The 15229-nt window shown below is 36.1% G+C and overlaps 2 protein-coding genes across 4 annotated transcripts in view; one reads left to right on the top strand and one right to left on the bottom strand.

Moving 5' to 3' along the window:
- The window catches only part of LOC121378775 (DNA topoisomerase 3-alpha-like), a 38255-nt gene extending 33361 nt beyond the window's left edge, over positions 1 to 4894 (top strand). For both annotated transcript variants that reach the window (XM_041507087.1, XM_041507086.1), the window contains 4 exons: positions 981 to 1094; positions 1516 to 1634; positions 3638 to 3751; positions 4795 to 4894. In XM_041507087.1, coding sequence (XP_041363021.1) covers positions 981 to 1094; positions 1516 to 1634; positions 3638 to 3751; positions 4795 to 4835 — 388 coding nt within the window. In that variant the 3' untranslated portion in view covers positions 4836 to 4894. The remainder of the gene's footprint in view (positions 1 to 980; positions 1095 to 1515; positions 1635 to 3637; positions 3752 to 4794) is intronic.
- A 183-nt stretch (positions 4895 to 5077) lies between these two features.
- LOC121378776 (protein chibby homolog 1-like) lies at positions 5078 to 12460 on the bottom strand. Of its 2 annotated transcripts, XM_041507088.1 has the most exons (5): positions 12358 to 12407; positions 10101 to 10122; positions 7388 to 7568; positions 6227 to 6342; positions 5078 to 5358 (listed from the first exon to the last, which is right to left on the bottom strand). In XM_041507088.1, exons 2-5 carry the CDS (start codon positions 10104 to 10106, stop codon positions 5278 to 5280), a joined length of 384 nt encoding a protein of 127 aa, XP_041363022.1. In that variant the 5' UTR covers positions 10107 to 10122; positions 12358 to 12407; the 3' UTR covers positions 5078 to 5277. The 2 variants fall into 2 exon arrangements, with proteins under 2 accessions (XP_041363022.1, XP_041363023.1); XM_041507089.1 differs by lacking the exon at positions 10101 to 10122 and having other exon boundaries at positions 12358 to 12460.
- Between the last annotated feature and the right edge of the window lie 2769 nt (positions 12461 to 15229).

Here is a 15229-nt window from a genome sequence, read left to right as displayed (position 1 = left end):
CGAGTATGACAGTCTAATTCAACATTAACCAGTAGCCTTTCTGTTCTCTTTTGATGAACCGCTCCAAAATGAGCCAAAATTACTTCAAGAAATTTGCACACATTTTTATCCTTTGACTTAATCCTACAGGATATTCAAAATTCAATAGCACCAAAAATGCCCCCACCTGCTACCGACCCCGGTACGGCTGCTGGTACTCTTTTGCCAGTGCGGGCGGTCCCTTCCTCCCACCCACCCAAACCCTTTTCCCGTCCTGGACACAGGAGCCGGCCGAGGCAGACACCTGCGCCCTAGACAGGTGTGTGCTGCAACAGCTTGTTCTGAATGTGCATGTTAAACCCTATGACCTGACCTGACTCACCTGAGGTGCTTGGATCAAGGAATCAAATCCCCTCAGTGGACACATTCTTTGATTGAAGTTTTCTCCAATCCCAACCAGTGCTTCACAACTGGTAATGCGCTGTCCTGTCTGGGATGGTGCATATAAAAGATCCTGTGCAAATGTTTCCGTTGAAGAATATCAGCCTATAATATCAGCCTATAATATCATACCTATAATATCAGCCTATAATATCATACCTATATTCTAGTGGTCGTGTCAAACAAAATTGACTTTAACTTTCTGGTGGTTTGAACCCATTATGTTAACGTTATCGGACCAGACATTTTCTCTTATTCTTTGAGAAGTACTAGTTAGCAAACACTAAATGAAGAGTATTGGTTTCAGTGGTGGAGTGATTAAACCTTCTGTACAACACGGCACCTAAAGTGAGTTTTTAACAGCTGAACTGTGTGCCAACGACAGTGTGCTTAAACTTTAATTGGATACAAGCATGAAAATCAAGTTACAAATAAAATGGATTGTGTCAGTACATAAATCTCTTCATGAAATGAACCACTTAAAAAAAAAAAAAAAGTAAACCAGTCTGAAAGATTTAGTAAGACAATTGTTTTAACATTTTAAAAATGAATTATTTCAGTTCTCAGAGACCTGTAGGTGTGGCAAACCCGAGACATGTTAACATTCCAAGTGGCAACAACCGATTACCCAGCACAGACATACCACAGTGTGGATGTAGCCAGCCAGCTAAAAGGTAACTACTTTAGTGGATCATTGTCTTAGTATGAGATAGCTGATTACCAAGTTATCTTGACATGTTAACAAATTTAGTGGATCATTGTCTTACTATCAGATAGCTGATAACAATGTAGTTAGCTAATTGTGATGAAAGTAATAACTGATTTATAATACAAGCAATCAAGTCCAAAGTTTAATTTCTGTATGTGCAAAAATATTTAAAAGAAAAATATTAGACTAACCCAAGACTAGCTTAACCATCATTTGTACATCTCGTATGTTTCATGTCAACATTACTGAACTGCTTGTAACTGTTGGTTCTGATGTTGGCAGCTACTTAATATTCAAAGTAGCATTATCACCTGTAAAGCTACTGTAAAAGATTCTTGTACAATACAAACAAGTTGATCAGCATCATTGTGTTTTTCTCCTGGTAGCCTCACAGTTCAGAAGGATGGTCCAAACAAGGGGAGACAATTCTATACCTGTTCACAACCTCCAGATCAGCGGTGTCGATTCTTCCAATGGGCCGATGAAAACACTGGTCCCACTACAGGTCTGTCTGTCAGTTTTTCACTGTAGCTACACATCTTACTGAAATCTGTTTGGGATCCACATTATTTTAAATATAGGGAATATAATAAACATCCATTTTAAGTTTAATTTTTACATGTCTCCGTTTGAATGTGTAGTTTTCCAGACAGTTTTATTATTGTTACTTTACCCAAATTTATTTAGATATTTGTTTAAAGATCACTTTATTCAATTCAGATCTTTAAAAAAACCCACCCTAAAATTATGTTTTACGTACTCGAGCATTTGTTATTTTAATGTATACTACTCAAAAGAATTTTAAGGGTCAGACGATATTTTCGACATTATTTTCTGAATGTCAGTTTTATTAGCTAGACCATAATGTCACGCATGGTATTGTTCCATGTTGACGAAAGTGGGTCTAAGCAACCCATAAATGAATTAAAATCCACTGTCATTGACACTGTTGACTAGTTCTAATGGCGAAAACATGCTTACATTTGCACGTAAATTAGGGCGAAAGCGAAAGGTCTGCCAAGTGCCCATAACTTGCTTTTTCACAAAGCGCTTCATTTGCACGCTTTGCATGTGTATTCCATGTTCCCAATGCTGAATTTCCGTATAATTGGAGCTTGCGTTCGTACGGTGCACACTCCAAATTCGACAATGGTACGACGTCAACTGACTATCGAAGATCGAGGAAGGGCTATTGCTTGGCTTCAGGATGGCAATACGCAAAGAAATGTTGCTCTGAGACTTGATGTCAGTCAGAGTGTTGTTGGCCGACTGTGGCAACGGTACCAAGCAACGAATTCTGTTAGAAATCGTCCACGTTCGGGAAGACCCCGAAGCACTACAAATAGAGAGGACCGCTACATCACCAATATGGCTCTACGTCAACGCACAACTACTGCACGCCGATTACGTGACAATCTACGGACTGCGACTGGAACTCGAGTGTCTGATCAAACCATACGCAATCGTCTGAGAGCCAATAATCTACGCTGCCGTCGCCAGGCTGTTCGACCACCACTCCTACCATGTCACAGAACGGCCAGACGTCACTGGTGCATGCTTCATCTGCGGTGGCAACGTGTTCAGTGGGGTCGAGTGATGTTCACTGACGAGTCCAGGTTTAGTCTCCAGTTCAACGACGGTCGGGTTCGTGTCTACAGACGTCCTGGGGAGCGCTTCGCCGACGTTAACGTTAGACAACGTCACCGGTTCGGTGGTGGCAGCGCCATGGTGTGGGGCGGTATTTCTATCCACCACAGGACCCCCCTCTATGTGGTGGATGGCAATCTGAATGGAATCCGCTTTCTGAATGAGATTATCTGGCCGTTGGTTCTCCCAGGCCTTCAGCAGATTGGCGGCGGGGCAGTTCTGCAGGATGACAATGCCAGACCCCACCGTGCCAGGGTGGTAACGGACTTTCTCAGACAACAAGGTATCGCCAGGATGGATTGGCCAGCATATTTGCCTGACTTGGCCCCAATAGAGCACGCCTGGGACGAATTAGGCAGGAGAGTTCGGGATAACCATGCCCCTCCGGCCAACCTTCATGATCTGGGTCAAATTCTTATGGCAGAGTGGCAGGCCATTCCCCAAGAGTTCTTCAGACGTCTGATCAACAGCATGAGGCAACGATGTGTCGAGTGTATTCGCGCCAGGGGTGGATTCACACACTATTAAACGAATGTTCTAATGTGTAAAATCCATGTTTGACAACCTTCAACTTTGACAGCATGTCATGTGACTTTCTTGTATACAGTGACGTTTATTTGTGGTTTTTTGTAAATATGGAACAATAAATAAAAATGTTGGTGTAGTTTACATCATCAATCTAATACACTCCGAAACTTATTTTGTTATAAATTTTTGACCCTTAAATTCTTTTGAGTAGTATATATCAACTCCTAGAAGGCCATCATATGGTATGTGGTCGGGTGTTTTCTATTGATAATTTAATTAGCTGCAGTTTCAAATAAAGATACCTTTAGTAAAGATAAGTTTGTTTTTAAATAGGTGGCAACACTGGGTGGCCCCAAGCTGGGAATGGTGGAAGGAAAAGGAATGCTTCAGCACAAGACGCAGCACCCCAGCGTAAAAAGAAGTCCTGCAGTCTTTGTGGACAAATAGGTAGGAATCATGTTTTACTGGCAGTGTTAAAAGCTTAGGATAGGTCTGGGTGAAAACATTTTTCTTTAACGACTCCACTAAGGCACATTGAATTATTAATCATCGGTTGTTGGAAGTCAAACATTTGGTAATTAGTAGTCTTCAGAGAAAACCTGCTACATTTTTCCCTATTAGCAGTAATAGATCTTTAATGTGTACTTTCCTACAGACTTGGATACACAAGTCCACCAAGTGAATTTTCACCCGAGGTGCTTGCATCGCAGGATTGAATCACTTCGGTGAATCCATTCAACTGATTGGGTTTTTCCTTATTCCAACCAGTACATATAAAAGATCTCTTGCTGCTAATAGAAAAATGTAGCAAGTTTCCTCTTGATGACTAAGTGTCATAATTACCAAATGTTTGACATCAAATAGCCGAAGATATATTAATTGATCAATGTGCTCCAGTGGTGTCGTTAAATAAAACAAACTTTAACCAAGGGGATTCAACCCAAGCACCTTAATCTTTATTCATAATCTACTTAGGGTTTTTGTGGTTTACTGTTATCTGGTTTTATTAACCTTTTTCTGGCCGGAATCGGTTAGCAATAACTGGGTAAAGTTCTAACAGAAAATTGTCAATAAAGTGGGACAAGAATTGTGGATTTTATTTGTTGTAAAATTAAGTCCAAAGTATTTAACAAGTAATATTTCACCATATGAAACCCTGCCAAGCTGAGTCTAAAACGTGGACATGGACATGTCCAGAGATGGTATTACAACATGCTTTTAAAACGATGTTATGTTACCGGTTTATTTTAAATCATGAACTCGCATTTTAAAATTATTAATATAATATTTTTACTTATTTTAAATAAACTAAAACTAGAGAAGTGACAAAATCCTATTTTAATATTACAATAAAGAAATATTTTAACTGTCAAAATGGAAATGAAACATTTTGTAATTTTACAACCAAATTAGTTTAATTCATTCACAAATTTAATAAAAGTGGTTTAAAATACTTTGATTGCTCAAAATATATTTTTGTTTTTGAACAGGTCACACTAAACGAACTTGTCCTCATAAAGATACCGGATGAAGCGTGGAAAAATGTTATGTGTATAGTGTGTGAATGTTAGTATGAAAGAAATAAAATAGTAAAAATCATGCCTGGAGTTTTGCCTTGATATATAATCCATACTTTACATTACAAAATAATAACTGAGAAGGTATAGGGTAAACAGTACATTGCATACCTGGAATCATAAAAAACCCCACCTCATGTTGTAAATGTGCTACATTTAAAAAGCTATACATCTACATACCAATACATAAATAACATGGATTTAAATTAATTTATTACATAAAAATATACATGTGTAAAACTATAAATGGACGGAATATTTACATAAATGGATATAAAATGACTACGAATGGTACATATATTCACAACTTCAGTAATTAGTAATTTTCAATGTCCAGGAATTGGCAGAGATCAGTTGGTCATGCGAGGTCGATGAATTATGATTTTATTTGGCTTTTTAACGCTTCTTTGATTTCATATCTCGTAACTGTTTCAGTTCATTTTCACGAAATTGTGCCACAGCTGATGTTTCTGCCAACTGCAATGTAAAGAAGTAGAATTTTATTGTAACAGATTGATCATTATGAATATATATATAAAATGAAACTAGAGAGAAAATACATTATGATATTTATTTGCTATGAGAGAAATGTTAACTACATCCTAGAATACAGGTTAATGAATTCTACAGGGTGTTAAACATTTGATGGTAAGACATTGTCCATTGGGAAAGAAGAAAGCTGCTTTTGCCTCAAAGACCATTCTAAATCGGTAAAGGATCATTTATATGCACTTATCTACATATGACAGCACATTTATATTACTTTTTCTTACACACCTGTCGGTGAGAACACCATGCGTTATTTATGATGACACATGTACGTGTATTGACAATTTCAAGACATACGACTGGTTGCTCCTAGGTGATGACCAGGTCACCAATGCCATATATCCAATGAAAAACAACACTATTGAAATCTATTGTACTGTGACGTATAGTTAACCTGACAATTGTGTCTGTGATGTGTAAGTCATCTACAAGTGCAAAGGGTTGTAAATATCTCTTTAGTTGAATTTTTTTGCGTAAAACCTGTTTTTTGACGATATGTAAGAAATAGAATAATACATTCGTGTCCGTTATCTCACAAATCGTTAAAACCAATTCAAACTAATTTTCACTCATTAAGATACATTTTAAAACAACTCGTGAGATAATTGGTATCTAACGGCAACTCATGTATTATTCTCTAATTAATTCTGAACCCATAATAACAAACAAATTTTTTTTTTTTTATTTTCATCTTTATTTAAATTGTTATGAAATTCTGAAACCTTAATAAGGTAGACATTTTAATGTTTTTCTTTTTTATTTGAATTGGTTACAAGCTTAAAACAATATGACTCACCATGTCGAGAAGGATATCGATTTTTAATTTGAGAAAGTTATTTTCTTCTTGCAGACAGTAGTTCTCTTTGCGTAGCTTAGTAACCTCTTTATGACTAGCTCCTCCTCCACCGCTTTCTGTAATACAAATCACAGTAATTAGCTAACTTAATACAAGATACAGACTTATGTACGAGGATTCAAATGCATTGCACAGGTGTTACTTCAAAGTCTGTGTTGAGTAATAGGTGGCAGGCAGTGACTTTCTGCGTCTACTGATGTTTACTTGTTATGCTTGCTGTTAAAGACTTTACTGCATAAAGTAGAGATGTTCACCTCATGGCTCACCCTGACCAGTGCCAGATTAGCCAACTGATTATTTTTATACAAAGTAGCTACAACATTTAGGGCCAGATTTACGGCTGTTTTTCTTAAACGCAGGTGTTAAAGCATTGTAAATGTATGTAGTTACACGTGTGTAAGACATAAACAGGTGTTAAAGCATTGTAAATGTATGTAGTTACACGCGTGTAAGACTTACAGGTGTTTAAGCATTGTAAATGTATGTAGTTACATGCGTGTAAGACATAAACAGGTGTTAAAGCGTTGTAAATGTATGTAGTTACACGCGTGTAAGACTTAAACAGGTGTTTAAGCATTATAAATGTATGTAGTTACGTGTGTGCAAGACATAAACAGGCTTTGTAAATTCGGCCCTTAGTCTTTGCCTAATAAAATATACCTTACATTAACCACATTTTAATCATTTTCAAGGCAATACACTACATACCTGAAAAATAATGGCTAAACCAAAACCTGTCCTGAGCCCTACACCTACCGGGTACTTTTGTCAAACAGCGTTGTATTTTCAGTGAGAACGAACATCCTGCAACTTTTTTTTCTTCTTTTTTTTTTATTGCTGAATACCTTTCCCCAGATAACTGAGCATGAGTACTGTTAACAAACCTACATGATATATGTACTGTAACATTATGTTTATGACTTGCCTTTTTCGTCTTCTTGTTTTGTTGTTGTGCAAAGCAATAATCACTATACTTTATACTTGTGGAATTAAATTTTCGAGCTTCCTGATTGAAAGAAAAAAGTAAATAAAAATCCAATTTTTAATATTCAATAATATGGAATACACATAAAAAGAGCATCTTATGAGCATAATACAAACCGTGTATCCACATTCCATTCTCAAAGCTGACATCATGACCTCCTAAATTGAGCTTTACAGCGCCATATTCTAACCCGAATTCTGTCCGTGACTGTGTCGCGTCTAGGTTTAGATTAGACAGTGAACTGGCTCGACGTTGGGGAGTTTTCTTGGGTGAAAACTTGTTACCAAACAGTGGCATCTGCAAGTAGGTAGATCATGAAATAAGTTCAAGTTTGTTTTCTTTAATGGCATTGAATAATTAATCATCAACAACCACTGGATATCAAACATTTTATCAATCTCTGTCATCAGAGGAATTTACATTGTTCTATTAGCAGCAAGGCATCTTTTTACATGCATTTTCCCCGTCATAATACGACCTCATAATTAGGATGGGACCCATTGAGGGGATGCAATCCTATGACCCCAGCACCTCGGGTATGTTTTCTATTAACGTTCTAATCTAGGTCCCCAAAAGTGTTGATAAATGCCAGTAATGTACACGTATTAATTTGCATTGCAACAGGAGTAGGGAAGAAATTATTATTTTAAGAGTTGAGGGGCCCCTGCTTCCTATGCCTATGGTCTCGACCCCTAAACAAGTAAGCAAATTGATGTTCAGAATTTTTCTTCTATAATAATACAATATTAAAACAGTTTGCACAGATGATAATGAACATAACTTTCCATTTGGGTACGGTCTTTTACATAGATGTGGTGAATTTGAATATATCATAAGTTGCCTCTTAAAAATTTTAAACCCTGCAAACAAATTATTTCTAAGAACTATGTTTTTAAATTCAGACATTTTAAAACTGTCAGAGTGGGTGGTTGTCAGTTTGTCACCTAGTGTGCTGCATAAATATCAAATCAAATAAAAACCACCACATTGACAAAATGTGTCTTCAAGCACTGAATGAAATGATGGTCATTTGATGCTTATCCATGACTAAACTTAATTTGTATCATCATTAACTATACTATTTGATCACGCAAATGGTTCAAAATACTGATGTCATGTTTTCCATTTATTCTACAAATATTCTGTCTAGGTAAAGATAATAAATTTAAATCATAATAAAATTTTGATTTAAAACAGTGGTAATAGAAATGTTAGTATACAGGTGCTTCTACTACAGGCCATCTGAAAATACCAGTATTTTGCTAAATATTAGTCAAGAGGGGACTATAGGTTTCATCTCTGTCCTATCTGTTATGTCTGTCCGTCCATCTGTCACACATATAGTTTTCACAATGCCTTGAGATTATACACTGAAATTTTGTGTATAGCTTTATCATGTTCCATTACAGATCAAGTTTGACTTTCATGGCAATAAACCCACTTTTGACAGAGTTATGGCCCTTGAACATGAGATATGAAAAAATGTCCGGACTTTGTTTTCGCAATGCCTTAAGATACTCAGCTGAAATTTTGTATATAATTTTATCATGTACTGTTACAGATATTTTGACTGTCATGGCGATATATCAATTTCTGACAGAGTTACACAGAATTCTTGTGACTAAAAGCTGTAGACTTATCCAGTTTATGTACCAATACTGAGAATAAAACCAGTGTTTTGTATTTTCACATTTCAAAATAAAAAGACAAATTCAGTGATCATTACTGGTGTTGGTTACTTAATAAATACAAATACTAGTTTTGTGTCTTTATACATGAAATACATAGACCTATAAAATATTCTTGCATCAATTTGGAAATTTACAAAAAGTTGGAATGTATTCCAGCTATTAACTTTAAAATGGAGAATACTGCTTGCTTCAAATAATATAACATACATAGTAAATGCTACACTTATCTACAACAGGATAAAATATACATTTAAACAAATCATAACATACATACTTAGCAAGATCCAGAATCTTAAATTTATGTTATGGAGGTATATAAAAGAACATACGTGCTAGAATTAATGCTTTGAGTTTTAAAAAGAGTATGTTTTGTTTAATGACACCACTAGAGCACACTGATTTATTAATCATTGGCTATTGGATGTCAAACTTGTAATGGTATATGGTAATTTTGACATAATCTTAAAGAGGAAACCTGCTACATTTTTCCATTAGTAGCAAGAGATCTTTTATATGCACCATCCCAAAGACAGGATAACACATACCATGGCCTTTGATATACTAGTCATGATGCACTGGCTGAAATGAGAAATAACCCAATGGGCCCACCAACGGTGTTTGATCCCAAACCGAACACGCATCAAGCGAGCGCTTTACCACTGGGCTACATCCCGCCCCTGATGCTTTGAGATGCCACTAGGTGAATAATAATATATACATGTATAATTATGTTGTGGATTGAAAATGTTTGAGTCTTTCACAATTTAAAATACTGAATAACTTATACAAGTAGGTCCTATCATTGACAATTTTTACTTTTGTGATCGACAGAGATTGGATTTTACAGTAAAATAAATCTTACAATGTGCAATTATTACCAATTAAATTATATTAAATTTGTTTGCTAATAAACTTCTTTACTGAATAAATTTCATTAAATTTGTTCTCCAACCCCACCCCCCCATAGTAACAAGGATGCAACTTTCCGAGGCATTAAATTTTTAAATTGAACATATTTCATACCACAACATAACTGTCAAGAGTTTGTTAGTTTGGAAAAATACATTAGTCATGAGGTGTATTATATATAACACTATGTGAAATGGCTACTTGAAACAAAGAGTGCTACAAGTTTAACCTGCATGCTTGCGTCGGAAGAACTGAAACATAATAAAACAAATGTGAAAATAAACACACTGCAAAAAAGCTAAATTAAACAAAATGAGTAATTTTATCTACAGGTAGTAAATTTATACTTTGTTTAGGCAAGTAATGATTTTAAAAATATAAAATTTCCTGAGTCATAAAAAGTGTGGAGCACCAACTTCTAAGTGTATTTTATTATACAAAAAATTGGTAGACGTATTATCAGAATTAATGTTTAAAGACATCCCACACCAAAAATATATATCGCCATAATCGGCTATTAGATGTCAGTGGTAAATATATGGAAAATGGAATAAAAAGTATTTACATTGAAATAAATATCATATACATACAATTATGTAACAGTAAAAATCATCAAACGTGTATCACTTAATTATTAATTATTTGGGAGGTAGGGGAATAATATTTGTATACTTCCCATTTTAAAATATTTTTATATTTACCAGTATAAGACTGTTCATTCAAAACTGAAAACATTGGTCACTTGTACTATAATACACTCACACAATGAAAGAGAGCAATGCCATGATGATCCAAAGTGTTTTTAATTTTCCGCATTTACTTTTCCATGACATTTTTCATTTTCTGTCACTTCTGTTAGTTATTATTTTTGTAATACCAGGGAACATTTTGTTTTAAAAATTTTGATTACCGATATTTTTAGTCAATTGAAAATTAATTAGCGATATCTGAAACTTGTGTAGCAAAATGCGACACTGAATAAAATGTCCCCCAGATACTGATAAATTAAACTCCCCTCTTACACCTCTGTGGAGACTTATTTCAACAACATGTTTTTTGCCATGGCTATATTATAACTGCCAGGGTTGCTGTATTGTAAAAGTTTATTTTCACTACACCATAAGAGCTCATTGATTTATTAATCATTGGCTAATGGATGTCAAAAATTTTTTAAGTCTGACATATACTCTTAAAGAAGAAATGTGCTACAATTTCCCATTAAGGTCAATGACAGTCACTCTTCGCACCCTTGTTTAGGTTTTGTACACAATATTATATCTTACTGTAATTTCACTTCCAATCCATATTTCCTAAAAGGTACTTTTTACAATCACAAAATTTTGCATTGGAATTTTCCCAGCATTCTTAAACATCATGTACCCAGTTTGTTATTGTAAGATGTAAAGTGACATTGATCATTAGAATACTGATGTCATTCAAATTAAACAATAGCTGTATTATTACAATGATTCGCCACATTAAGACTACTAACCTTGACCACTGTCAAAACTGTATAACGAGCAGACAACACTGTTTACAGGTCAGTATGTTTGTATTTTTCATAATTCTGGACAAAATATTAAGTTTAGGTTTTAGAAAATGGAAAAAATAAAAAGTACCTTTTATCAAATATAATATATCAAAACATTCACGTTGGATATATTATATTTATTGTGTACAAAGCCAAAATTAAGGGTGCGAAAAGTGATTGTTATCAACCTTAGTAGCATGGGATCTTTTATATGCACTTTTCCAGACAAGACAGCACATACCATGGCTTTTGTTATACCGGTCGTGGGCACTGGTTTGTAATTAGAGTGCATGGTTGCCATAGACTATGATATAGTAACATTATTTTGAATGTCTACTTGTCTTGTCCTCATTTGTGCACTTTACTTTTTGGAAGGTTTTCTTAATTCAACAAAAGTATTTTGAATGAATGAATGAATGAATGAATGAATGAATGTTTAACGACACCCCAGCACGGTCACGGTTCAATCGTATGCCGATTTCTTAAAAATAAGTCAAACGTAAATAGACCGGTTTATGGGGTAGCCCGGTTTTTCACGATATTATTATTTGATATATCGATACCATCATCATCATGGTTATGATCATGATGGTAAATACTAAAACAACTGGCAGATGAACTTAAAACTGATGAAAAACAAATTGTTTACAAAACAAATATACTTCAAACTTACTATTCAATTATGTTGATATTACTATAGCCATAAAACCCCACCATTATATTAATTATCGTATGCAATATTTATTGTTCTCAAATATTGAAATAACATTTTCCAATTCTGGCAATTGTTGACAAGTTGCGACAGGTTTAAAATTTACATTATTTCCAATAGGCCTACTATTTATTAATAAAATGTACATGTTAAATTATGTAAGCTACAAAACCACATATACTATATCAGTAAAGATGCACAATAGTAAACACATATTTGAACTGTAATTTCATATAAAGTTACCTTTGTAAACGTCAAAAAATAAATATTTCGCCGACAATTCGACTGATAAACGTCAGTCTATTGTTAGACAATGTAAAAGCGAACTATGAACAGAACACCAGTTGAGAAAATGTGACCGGTGTAAAGTTAGATTTTGTAACTTGTGTCAGATTTGTACAGAGGACGAATCAACTTGGGTGGGGTGGGGGTGGTGGTGGTGGTGTGTGTGTGTGTGTGGGGGGGGGGGTCCACATGTGTCCCACGTTTGAAGTACCCTTTTTAGTGTCTTTTTGTTGTTGTTGTACAATTCATCATCCACAAAACCCTACAGACCTCACTCTGCCTAAAACTCAAATTAATTTTTATAGGATCTTGTGATGCCCCTTTACAAAATTCTGGATTTCTCTCTCAGTCTCTTTGTCTCTCTTCTCTTAAAAGATCACCTGACGTTAACGTGCCATGTATTTTCTTTTCTGCATTGCTCTTGTAAGGAAAAAAAACAACGTTTGCTTTGGTTACCGACACAACTAGAGCACACTGACTAAATAATTGAATGTGAAATATTTGAAAACATGTATTCTTTAGAGGTAATCATCGTTTCCCCACATTCCAACCAGCGCTCCGCGACTGTTACATCAAATGGCGTTGTATGTACTGTGCTGTTTATGAAAAAATGCATATAAAAGATCATTGCTGCTTTAATGGAAGAAGCACCTAATATGGCGACGGCAGATAGGCCTATCCTGTCTATATTTATCTAAGTGACCTTGTTTTTCATCGTTCTAACCAATGATCCATGATTGGTACATCGTATGCCGTTGTATGTATTGTGTTGCATATGGGAAAGCGCTTTAAAATAATATTGCTGCTTTATTGGCAGTAGTAGCTCATGTGACACACTGGTTTCCTCTCTATCTCTTTCTCTGGACCAAACAGACACCAACACGCCGGAGCTTACAATATGACGAGTTGTTAAAGGCGCAGACCCTAGTTTTAGCAATTAAAAAATGGACACTTAAGTTTAGTTAATTTACAAACCTGTAACTCATTTGAATAAAGTACAGTGAAAAAAGAGTCTGTGGCGTTAAAACTGGGACATATCCTTAAAAATAGACTAGAACTCGAATCAATAAACCGCTACTTCTTAGACGCACGTGCGTTTTTAAAAATATGAAAAATGTAATTTAATTTTTTTTGTATTAGAAACACCAGGATGACCAGAAACACTTCGTTTATACGGAAATGGACAATCTCAAGAATAACATATAAGTAATGTTTTATTTCAGTGGTCATAAATGGCTCTAATAGTCAAACATATGCTATAGTGTTTAAAAACTAGGGTCTGCCCAATAAATGGTGTGTCCTGTCCTTTGCTGCTAATGCAAAAATGTAGCGGGGTTTGACTAAGACTAATTCAAAATTACCAAATGTTTGACAACCAGTAGCCGATGATTAATAATATATCAATATGCTCTAGTGTTGTCGTTAAATAATAAACGTTTCTTTCTTCTTGAGATAACAGTGTCGTAATGGTTGGTATTGAGTGACTGAACTGAAGAATCATGATCGAAGAATGACGAGCATTAAACTGAATGAGCGAATGCAGAACTTTTGTAGAGATAGGGTGCAATTTGCATGGACGAATGCTGGACTTTTCTACCGACCTCGGTGGCGTCATGGTTAGGCTGGTAGGTACTGGGTTCGGATCCCAGTGGAGGCATGGGATTTTTAATCCAGATACCGACTCCAAACCCTGAGTGAGTGCTCCGCAAGGCTCAATGGGTAGGTGTAAACCACTTGCACCGACCAGTGATACATAACTGGTTCAACAAAGGCCATGGTTTGTGCTATCCTGCTTGAGGGAAGCGCAAATAAAAGATCCCTTGCTGCTAATCGGAAAGAGTAGCCCATGTAGTGGCAACATCGGGTTTCCTCTCAAAATCTGTGTGGTCCTTAACCATATGTCTGACGCCATAAAACCGTAAAATAAAATGTATTGAGTGCGTCGTTAAATAAAACATTTATTTGCTGGACTTTTCTAGGGATAGGGTGCAATTTTAAAAAGTTTACCTAAAATGGGGCACCAACAATATTCAAGTTTAGTTAATTATCATATGATATGCCACATTTAATTACTGTTTTCTAGCGATGTAAAATTACAACTTGAAAAATAACTGCAAGGCCGTACCTAGTGGAGTTGGGGGGGGGGGGGGGGGGGGGGGGGGGGGGGGGGGGGGGGGGGGGGGGATCAACAAAAAACAACAACAAACAAACGAAAAAGTGTTCATTGTAATTTTTAAAAAGTTTCTTTTATATACACCATCCCACAGACAGGATAGCACATACCACGGCCTTTGATATACCAATCGTGGTGCACTGGCTGGAACGAGAGATAGCCCAATAGGCCCACCGACTAGGATCGATCCTAGACCGACTGCGCATCAAGATAGTACTTTACCACTTGGCTACGTCCCGCCCTCGGTTGGAAAAGACCCAGTATATTATAAGTAGTATCAGGGCCTGTATAGAGTCATGACCTACTTTCCGTGACCTTGACCTTGATGCCGTCACGTGACCTCGTCCTACTGACCCGGCCCTGACCTACTTAGACTGACCGTGACCTACTTAGACTGGCCTACTGTGCCGTGTGCAACGTCCTACTGACCCGGCCCTGACCTACTTAGACCGGCCACTGACCTACTTAGACCGGCCACTGACCTACTTAGACCGGCCCCTGACCTACTTAGACTGCCACGAAGAGTATAAAAAGGCTAGATACGGTTTAATTGTCACGATTGTTATTCGATCTACTACGTCATTGTTAGGAGATTCGTTTGAGATATTTTGTCATTGTTAGAAGAAGATTCATTTGGATCATTGTGAGAGATTTTGT

This window comes from Gigantopelta aegis, chromosome 8 (genome assembly GCF_016097555.1).
Source record: "Gigantopelta aegis isolate Gae_Host chromosome 8, Gae_host_genome, whole genome shotgun sequence".
In the NCBI taxonomy this organism is placed as follows: Eukaryota; Metazoa; Mollusca; class Gastropoda; order Neomphalida; family Peltospiridae; genus Gigantopelta; species Gigantopelta aegis.
Note: the sequence above shows the minus strand (reverse complement) of the source record. Positions and strands in the feature narration are given on the sequence as shown.